The sequence below is a fragment of the Manis pentadactyla genome, chromosome 8, assembly GCF_030020395.1.
Source record: "Manis pentadactyla isolate mManPen7 chromosome 8, mManPen7.hap1, whole genome shotgun sequence".
In the NCBI taxonomy this organism is placed as follows: Eukaryota; Metazoa; Chordata; class Mammalia; order Pholidota; family Manidae; genus Manis; species Manis pentadactyla.
Window position 1 is genome coordinate 66,154,857 of NC_080026.1, and position 10,820 is coordinate 66,165,676.

At 36.8% G+C, this 10,820-nt stretch overlaps 1 protein-coding gene across 3 annotated transcripts in view; it reads left to right on the plus strand.

Annotated features, from left to right (window-relative positions):
• WAPL (WAPL cohesin release factor) overlaps positions 1-9,093 on the plus strand; it is an 84,796-nt gene extending 75,703 nt beyond the window's left edge. For all 3 annotated transcript variants that reach the window (XM_036926546.2, XM_036926547.2, XM_057505842.1), the window contains exons 17-19: positions 2,279-2,367; positions 6,295-6,390; positions 6,758-9,093. In XM_036926546.2, the coding sequence (XP_036782441.2) occupies positions 2,279-2,367; positions 6,295-6,390; positions 6,758-6,823 (251 nt within the window). In that variant the 3' untranslated portion in view covers positions 6,824-9,093. The remainder of the gene's footprint in view (positions 1-2,278; positions 2,368-6,294; positions 6,391-6,757) is intronic.
• The last annotated feature ends 1,727 nt before the right edge of the window (positions 9,094-10,820 follow it).

Here is a 10,820-nt window from a genome sequence, read left to right on the forward strand (position 1 = left end):
TTAAATGGAATATAGTAGGTAACAAACACAGTAAGGAATACACTGAAGGCAATGCCTTCACTACTCAAAAGTTTATAATCTGCTGTTGTCCGGAACTATGATGATTGATTCATGCAAATTCTGCAAAATTGCCATTTGTAATTTCATGTCACTCAGGTTATTAAATTTAAAGTAATATGTTAGGGTTCACCCAGCCAGGAAGCAAGGTCTAAGAGTGTCTTGTTCTGAGCCTAGTCTTTCTCTTATGCCCACTGCTCCCCAAGTCTAATGTGATTAGTTCAGATAGTGTTAAGAAATCTCCATTCAATTTTCTCAATTACTAAGTTTTGATGTTTCCTTTGACATAATACTTTTGGGTGCTTAGCAGTCGTTTAAAGAACTTAATTGGATAACTTTGTTTGCCAGGGCTACCGTAACAAAGCACCACACTGAGTTGGTTAAACAACAGAAATCTATTTCCCACAGTTCTAGAGCCTGTAAGTCTGAGACCAGGGTGTGGACAGGGTTGGTCTCTTCTGAAACCTCTTTCCTTGGTTTGTAGATGGCTGCCTTCTCCTTGTGTCTTTATGTCTTTCTTCTGTGTATGTCTTTGTTCTAACTCTTCTTTTTTTTAGTATTTTTTATTATTTATTATTTTGATATCATTAATGTACAGTTACATGAGCAACATTATGGTTACTACACTCCCCCCACTATCAAGTCCCCACCGCATACCCCATTACAGTCACTGTCCATCAGCGTAGTAAGATGCTGTAGAATCACTACTGTCTTTGTTATACTGCCTTCCCCATGTCGCTCCCCCCTCCCCTACATTATGTGTGCTAATAAGAATGTCCCTTTTTCCCCTTATCCCACCCTTCCTGCCCATCCTCCCCAGTCCATTTCCCTTTCGTAACTGTTAGTCTGTTTGTTCTAACCTCTTCTTACGAGGACAGCAGTCATACTAGATTAGGGCATACCCTAATGGCCTCATTTAGACTACCTACCTCTTAAATATCCTAAATGCAGTCATACCCAGTGGTATGAGCTCAGCATATGAATTTGGGAAAGGGTGGTACACAATTCTGCCCATAACAAGATAAAATTCACCCCTTTGAAAAACTGAGTAGTTTTCAGTATATTCCAAGGTTATGAAACCATCACCACTATTTAATTTCAGAGCATTTTCATCATCCCCAAAAAGGAACCCCTGTACCTATTTGACCATCACCCCCCCGTTCCCTTCCTTAGTTGCTGGCAACACTACTTCTGTCTGTGGATTTGCCTATTTTAGACATTTCATATAAATGGAATAATACAACATGTAGCCTTTTATGACTGTTTTTTTTTTCACTTAGCCTAATGCTTTTAATGTTCATTGACATTACAGCACATAACCAGTATTTATTTCTTTTTATAGCCAAATATGCTGTTGTATGTATGTGCTCCATTTTGTTCATTTAGTCGTCAGTTGATGGACATTTGGGTTGTGTCTGCCTTTGGTGCTTATGAATAAAGCTGCTGACGTAACATTCATGTGCAGGTTTCTGTGTATGAACATACATTTTCAGTTCTCTTGGATATATACCCAAGAATGGAATTGCTGGATTTTTTAACTCTATGTTTTAAAAATTTTAAGGAACTCTGCCAAACTATTTTCCCAAGTGGCTGCACCATTTTACGTTCCAGTCCACATATAAAGGTTCCAGTGTCTCTACATCCTTATGAACAATTGTCTCTATTTTAGCTATCCTCATGGGTTTGAGGGTGTATGTCACTTGATTTACAGTTTCTGGATGAATAAATGGTTGAGAATATTTTCATGTGACTATTGGCTATTTACATAGCTTCTTTGAAGAAATTGGGTTGTTTTTTTGTTGAATTGTAGAGGATATCTAGATATACTTGACTCTTACCAGGTACCTGGTTTTTTGTGAGTTGTGTTTTTGCTTTTTTGTTGGTGTCTTTTGAAACTCAGAGGTTTTAAGTTTGAAATCCAATTTATTTCTTATTTTGTCTCTTGTAGTTTTGGTGTATCTAAGAAACCATTACCTAGCCTAAGATTACAAAGAATTTAGTCCTATGTTTTCTTCTACAAGTTTTATGGTTTTAACTCTTATATTAAAAGGTCCCTCTTCTATTTGAGTTGTTTTTTTGTTAATTTGTGTGGATATCCTATTTTTTTAGTACCATTTATTGGTGTTTAGCAGTTGAAAGGAAAAGATACCTGAGTTGTTGGTTTCCTGTGTTTCTTATTTCTTGGTGTACTGTTATAATTCTTCTTTTTAAATATTCTCAGCTCTTCAGCATGCTGGCAAACACATGGAGGATTGCATCGTGGCCTCATACACAGCGCTACTTCTCGGATGTCTCTGCCAGGAGAGTCCAGTAAGTAAAGCTCAGTGTTGTTTCATGTTTAAAAATACTCCATTGTGACAGCTTTGTGCCATTACCTAAATAACTTAGGACTTTGTTTTTCCCTTATGTTAAAAACTTTCCAATTTGTTGAACTTCTGAAGGGCATTCCAAAGTAAGAGTACATTGGATTTAATGAGGAGGTTCTTGATTGATAGATCAATCAGTTCACATGCCTTTGGTTGAAGTAAAAGAGAGCATGATATAAAACCTGCACTCAGCTGGCTTTAAATTTTAAAGTGAAAGGGAGGTTTTTCCTTAGGAGCAAGGGCATTCAGGAAGAAAGAAAGAATGGAGGTCTTGGGTACAGTGGGAGGGTTAACTTCTCTTTTCTGAGGCCAGAGGTTTGGAAGAAAAGAACATGGTGATAATACAAAAGGCTTAATTAGAAGAGGTACTCATGCTGTGGGCCTGTCCACTCATATTTCTTCAAGTCCCGTGTGTTTTTCTGAATTGTTCTTATCCTTCTCTTCATATTTATATTGTAGTCAAGCTGTAATCTAAATACACGCCAGCCCACTCTAGTGTGGCCTTTGCTGGCACCATTGCTTTCTTATCATGGCTCTGGAGGCCCTGCAACATCTTTATCCCCTTTCTGGTATCTCCTCAGTTCAGCCCTTTGTCTTATTGCCTTAAAATCCAGAGATTTTAAGGGCAAATGAAAAACAAATGTCAAGCCAAGAGGAAGAGGCAGGTTTCAAGAAAAAAATGGACTTACTATTTAAATTTAAAGATTTTTGGTTACTTTATTTGGCATACACCCTAGCTTCAATCCTGTCCTTTCTTAAATAATGGTTCTTGAAACTGTCTCATTACCAAATGTGATTTATCTTAGGCCACCTTGTCTTTAAGGGATCATAAGGTCCTTAAGTTGTAGGTAAGGTTGTGAATTCATAGAGCCCCAGATGTCTTTATTGCCTTGGAGATTGTTATGATTAACCCTCAGAAGTTAGCTGATACCACAAAATGAAGAAGAAGGTGGTTTACCCAGCGTGTGATTGGGAGCGACAAGGATGCAGGAGGTTGTACATGGTAAACGCTGCTTTCTGGTGCAGGGCAGCACGCTGTGCACCCCCAGTAGGCTCAGGGGTCTTCCACTGCCCAGTGCAGTTGGTGCTGTGCGACAGTCAGTCTCTTTGCTGGTTGTCCTGTCCTTCCTGCTTTCAACTCTGCCCCTTCCTGAAACCTTGTACACTGCCACCCTCTAGAGCTAACTCCCTTAAGAGCACATCTGACTTCCTTAAGAACAACTCTCATACAGATCTTTCTTGGCTCATCATCATTTAGGTAATGATGGCTTTATTGACTGCTACAAGAACCCAACTGCTTTTCCAATATCTAAACCTGTCTGTCTACCTCTTGGGCACTTTCTAAATTCCCCAACTAGGCCATGCTGTTTCACACTTTTTTTTTTTTTTTTTGGTATCATTAATATACAATCACATGAGCAACACTGTGGTTACTAGATTCCCCCCATTATCAAGTCCCCACCACCTACCCCATTACAGTCATTGACCATCAGCGTAGTAAGATGCTATAGAATCACTACTTGTCTCCTCTGTGCTATACTGCCTTCCCCGTGCTGCCCCCCTCCCGAGTTATGTGTATACTTTTTTTTTTTTTTTTAAATAATTATTTTTTTATTGAAGGGTAGTTGACGCACAATATTACATTACATTAGTTTCAAGTGTACAACACAGTGGTAGAACATTTATATACATAATTCTAGGTTCCAGCTATCACCCTACCAAGCTGTTACAATATCTTGACTATATTCCTTATGCTATACATTATATCCCGGTTACTTATTTATTTTACCATTGGAAGTCTGTCCTTTTTTTTTTTCTTTTTTTTTTTGTGAGGGCATCTCTCATATTTATTGATCAAATGGTTGTTAACGACAATAAAATTCTGTATAGGGGAGTCAATGCTCAATGCACAATCATTAATCCACCCCAAGCCTAATTTTCGTCAGTCTCCAATCTTCTGAGGCATAACAAACAAGTTCTTACATGGAGAACAAATTCTTACATGATGAATAAGTTACATAGTGAACAGTACAAGGGCAGTCATCACAGAAACCTTCGGTTTTGCTCATGCATTATGAACTCTAAACAGTCAGTTCAAATATGAATACTCATTTGGTTTTTATACTTGATTTATATGTGGATACCACATTTCTCTCTTTATTATTATTATTTTTAATAAAATGCTGAAGTGGTAGGTAGATACAAGATAAAGGTAGAAAACATAGTTTATTGTTGTAAGAGAGCAAATGTAGATGATCAGGTGTGTGCCTGTAGACTATGTGTTAATCCAAGCTAGACAAGGGCAATAAAACATCCACGTATGCAGAAGATTTCTCTCAGAACAGGGGGGGTGAGGTTCTAAGCCTCACCTCTGTTGATCCCCAATTTCTCACCTGATGGCCCCCCTGCGACTGTGCCTGTCTTAGGTTGTTCCTCCCTTGAGGAATCTTACCCGTCTCTGGCTAACCAGTCATCTTCTGGGGCTGTGTATACCTTTTGTTTTTGTGCCTGCTGCACTCTTTAAAAATAAGTGGAATGGCTTTTATGCCTCAGCTGCTGTAATTGCATTCTGTAGTGTGCTGATAGAAAAGGATTTGATTTGGATTATTGAGGGCCTTGCACACAAGACCTATGACCCAGTCATCTATTCTGTATTACAGAAATTCACTTTTCTACTGAGGTAGACACCACAGTCACTACTCGTCCCACCACTGTGCTGCCACGCTTCTTTCCTAAAAATGGGTTAAAGGCATTCTTAAATACAGCTTGCCTTGAACTCTGCGGCTACCTTACAATAGTCTCCACTTCCATATATTTTAAAAACTTTTTGTAAAATCTCTTAAGTATTGTGGCTGTAAGATTTGTTAACTCAGTACGAGTGAATTTGTACTCAAGCTATTAGAGAGGGACCTGTAGTGGCTTTTGGTGAGGATGGGAACTTTTTTATTAGATCTTTTCTGAAACTATAGTCATTCCATTATTTTTCTTCCTTATAATTTCAAAAGTACCCTAACAGGAATTTTTAAAAGGGAGTGGGGGAAACTGGTACAAATTTCCTAAGAGTAATACATAGTCTCTCTTGAATCCCTATCAACAAAAATAAAATCAAAAGCCCTTCACCCCCAGTTCCTTGTGGCCATAAGCTTGGGACAACCTGTTTTCTTTTGTGCTTTTTATTATAGGTGAACCTTCTTGGAAGGGCTTTTTCCTTTTATTCTTTATGAACCTTTAAAGTATTTTAAAGAGACATTAAAACGGAACAGTTATTTAAGCAGGCCATACATTTTCTTTAACAAGTTGGTTTGGATGTAGTTTGGCTGCTGCTTGCTAACACTGAAAGGAAACATCTTAATCCCCTCTCCTGGCAGGGTGGACATTGTCCTTTTGATAGATGAAACTAGATTGTCTTTGGAAGGATTTAGTTACTTCCTAGACTACATAGTAACATGAGGAATTTTCTTTAATATATATTTTTTCTTTTTAGTCCATAAGTATCTCTATGGATACATTCTGAAATACAACATTTTAAGTCTGCACTCCTTCCCTGTCCATCCTGACAGACACTCAGCAGCGTGTTTTGTTACTTCAGGTGTATTTCTGTGCATTTTCAAAAGTAAATAGACACAGAGTGTTGCTTTTTAGCCTTTGCCAGCTTAATCTTTCTCCTTTATTGCCCATGATGGGATGGGCTAGAGAATGGACACACCTGCAGAGCTGTGAGGGGTGTGGAAAAGGAAATTGCCTATTGACCAAGGAGTTCACGGACCTTGTAGAAGCCTGGGACAGGACCTGTGCCAAATCCTGTGCCCAGTGCAAGGTGCAAGCTCCTTTTCTGTCACCTGACCAGTATTTCTGGTATTTCTTTCCTCAGATCAATGTGACCACTGTGCGGGAGTATTTGCCAGAAGGGGACTTTTCAATAATGACGGAGATGCTCAAAAAATTCCTGAGCTTCATGAATCTTACTGTAAGAGGCTTCTATTGCAGTTTCTGTGGTCTTCAATGTATGATACCCCAATAGCAGTAGAAAGTAAAATACTATAGCCATAGTGAGCAGAAGCAAAAGGGGGGTTCTCTTCTAATAATTGTTCTATTTCTTTAAAAATAATCGTTAATACATATTACATGTTAATATCATTCTATAATAATTATCAAAGCCACAATTTAATCTGTGTTTTAATTCATAGTGTTCATTTTATTTTTTATTTTGGTATCAATACATAGTCTTAATTTTAGTAAAGCTAAAGAATTTTAAGCTTTAATACTTATAAAATTTGTTAAATATTAACTGTCACTTCCTGTCTACCTCCTTTGCCCTGTCTTCCCCCTTTCAGTGTGCTGTTGGAACCACAGGCCAGAAATCTATCTCTAGAGTGATTGAATACTTGGAACATTGCTAGCTGCTTACCTTTGCTTCAGGTGCTCGGTAATGCTGGAGCTGTTCTTACACAGAGAAAAGTCATGAAAGACAACCTTGAAGACAGACCGGGAAAGTTCATCAGTGTCAATCATGTTTGGATTTTTAAGGCCACCTGATTTCTTCATCATGCATTCTGCATTTGCTAAATGACAGTTACTACATCAATCTGCAACTATCAAAAATGAGGGAAAAGGTTCAGGCTGTTAACAATTCCATGCAGTATTGAAAAACACTCACTTTGGCAGAGTTTATACTCTCCCCTTGTTGTCTGGCTTTTTTCTGGGCAAGTTTTAAGGGGAATATTTGTGCTGCTGTTAGTGCAACTGCTGTGTATGTTGAGCCACTGTTGTCATGCCAGTCAGGTGCAGAGGCAGCCTAGCTACTGAGGGATCGGATGTTCTGAGGACATTCTAGATGACAGCTTAGTTCCTTTTTCAGGCTCATTTGCTTTTGCTTTTTTGTTGAATGATTCCAATCGTAAATAAAGCTTTTAATAATTTTGTGAAATTTTTTTGTTGTTGTTCCCTGAACTACTGTCTATTTAAAATTAGATGGAATCCAAAGACACAAGGGATTAATAGTATATTTTTTTATTGATTTGGTTTGGGTTGTTGAACTATTTTTCACTTTGAGACCATGACCATATTCATTATCATACCATAATAAGTAATAGCTGTATAGATGCAAGAAAACAAATCACAGTTTGAGGGAATATTATGTAAGATGATGTGCCCTGTTAAAGGATGAGGCAAAATAGACAAACCCAGGGTAGTTTACGCCTAATGCTAGGGAATGCTCTTGAAACATGAAGTTTTGAGGGAGGACTCTCTAGATATATTTTCTAATGTTCAGTACAATAAATGTAAGGAAGCTAAAACACCAATGTGGAATTCATGTTTCCAGATGACATGTATATTCTTCTATAGAGTGACAGGATCAAATGCATAAACGCAAAGCCTTAAATTGCTGGTTAGAGAAGATCCTTTTTTCATTCAGATTCTTAGTTCATGGAACAGTGTGTTGTTTGGAAAACAGTCGTGGAACACACACATTTTATATGTTTAATTTCACAACATTGCAAATTTTTCTTGAATTAATTATTGCTCAGACCACTGGTGATGCATTTTTTTTTTTCTTTTTCATTGATTGAGCCTAAATACAGGCTTTCCAGAGAGCTATTTCAATACTTTCAAATACCTTTCAGGTTGTCATATCATGTTTCCTCATTGGATTTGTAAAACTTGAAGCCATAAAAATATTAGTTTGGTGTGTATTGGGGAAAATAGCTGAAAGTCTAATTTTTACCCATTTAGACTTTGTTATTTCCTTGTATAAAGTGACAAATCGGGGCTCTTGTATCAGTGCCAGCTGTAATGTTTTTTAATGCAGTGGCTGCCTTCTATTGTCTTCCTATTTTTGATAATGCAGATTGTTGGGAAATCTATAAGGAAGTAACTGATTTCAGGCAACTGTTTTCTTCCTACTCACCCCAACCCCCACCCATCACCTTTTAAGAGCATAGTATGCCAGTGTAACTTGGGAAAGACTGAGGTGGTATTTTCCTTGAGTCTAAAAACTAGCTTAGCAAACTATTTTAAAAGCATAACAGTAAATGATATCCATAAAGTTCAATTAGTTAGGTACATTTTATTTTAAAATACATTGATATTTATTAATCATTGAATTTAGGAAAAGGAACAGATTTTGGTAAAATTGACTTGTGGCAGATGGTAAGGAATTTTATAAAGACATTTGGATGAGAACAATCAGGGTGAACTACATTTTTCTGTTACACTGGTAATCATTGGAGAATTGATTTACCTCAGTGTTTAACAGTTTTTGTTTTGTTTTTTAAATAATAACTAATTGTCAAGCACTGATAGACATGCAGATTTTGGTGGGGGATGGTGGGGGGAAAATAACCTCACCAGCTGCAGTGCATTTGTGTGTCTTTAACCCTCAGAGAACTCTGCATTTTAGGGTACTTGAGGCTGACTTGCAAATTAAAGTTTTAAAGTAACCTTTTTTTCCATTGTAAATATTTCTGTAAATACTACCAATTGGAAATTAGAACAGTAGAGTACTTTTCTGAATCCAATCCTATTTTTATTTTATACAGTATTTCTCAGCTGTGATCTTTGGAGCAAAAGCCAACGGCAGGAAAAAAATAGTTTGTACCAGTTTCATGAAGTATGTCTTCGGGTTTTTGTAAATAATTTTAACTCAAATAAAATTGCTACTTTCAATACACATGTTGTCTTTAACATAAATCTATTGAACTGTTTTGGAGAAGTCTCACGAACTCGATACAGCCAGCTAATGGGAAACACTATGTATCACCTAAGTGAATTTCATACTTGCAACATACACATAAAAATTGAACCAGTTTTTCCTAAATATTGTGCATTTATTCATGTTTTTTAATATTACTCATGCTAGTGTAATGTCAGTGCTTAGCGATTTAGGTTCATTAGGGATGGTAGTTTTCTGGTTATGTAGTTATACCCTTGGTGTATTTTTTAAGTTGCTTTAGTCTTTCTGCCCCTCTGAATATGACCCAAGACTTCTTTACTTTTGAATTTTAATAGCTGCTCTTTAGTTTTCTTCTTAGTTGTCAACCTTTACATTTCATGCATTTACTACAAATGGATTCCTCAACTTCCCTTCACAGCTTTTAACCACAAAAGTAGATTGAAGGACCTCTCCTGGGAGCTCCCATCTACTTTCTCTTACACACATAACCAACAGTGTGAACCTTGTGTAAGAGCACAGACTATGGATATAGAAAGACCTAAATCACACAGATAAATTTTGAAAACTGGTACTACTTTATTGACTTTGAGCAAATTTTTGAACTAATTTTTGTCATGTTTACTTAACTAGAAAATGGGGATAGTGCCTCAGGGTAGTGGAGATTAACTATGACAGTGCATCCTAAACATTAGCACAGTGTTCTGAATTTAGGTCTTGGTAAATGGTAGCTTTTACCGGACAATTCTGTTGTCATGCTGTCAGAAAATCAGAAAGTTATAAACAACAGAGTAGAATAGTGTGACTACTATTTCAGATACCCGGGGTAATGCCTTCTCATATTGCTGAGATCACTGGATTTGGGGTACTTCAACAGCAAGTCTCTCAAATTTCCAGAATTGGTATTGTCAATATTTAGTAGAGACTAAAGGGGGTGGGGGTAGGAATGGAACAAACCTCAGTGATGATTAAAAATGTTCCAACATGTTCCTCAGGCTTTTTTCTTATATTAGGACTGGAAGAGGTTTGCACAATTCACTGTCAGTTAATGGTCTCCCGATACTGGATGCATAGATTAATAACTTCGTATAGAAAGTCTTTAACTGAACAAGAATTTGAAAAAAAAACACTGAGCATTTTAGTCAAACCTCTGTTTCCTTAACTTCTGTGTTGGTTTGTAATTTGAATACTCCAAAGGCTATATACTGGCTTGGGAGCAAAAACAGAAAACCAGATCTGTATACTACCTAGTTTTCAGTTACCTAAAAGGACATGTCTGTATCCAGAGTTATATTACAGAGGGTATGCGTAAATGGAACTATATTGTTGGTAGGTTCATAAATCTTAATAAAAAGCTGTATAATAGTTAATAGATTGTAATAAACTGAAGATGCATGTTACAATCCCTAGAATATCCAATATATATATTATGCAGAGACATACAGCTAGAAATGTTTACAAGAATCAAAATGGAATACTGAAAAATGATTAACCAAAGGAGGATGGGGGAAGTATAACTTTAAGAAATAAACATAGAAGTGGAAAATAAATAGTAAAAGCAAACCAGATGTAACTATAAAAGCTAAAAATGCTTTTGTCCTAAGATAGGAATAAGCCAAGGATGTCCACCAAATATAAATTTGTGACTTCTAACTTTTCAAGGAACCTAATTTTTGGCTTTGGTAAACTCAGTAGCAAAACAATCCAATTTTAAAATGGGCAAAAAT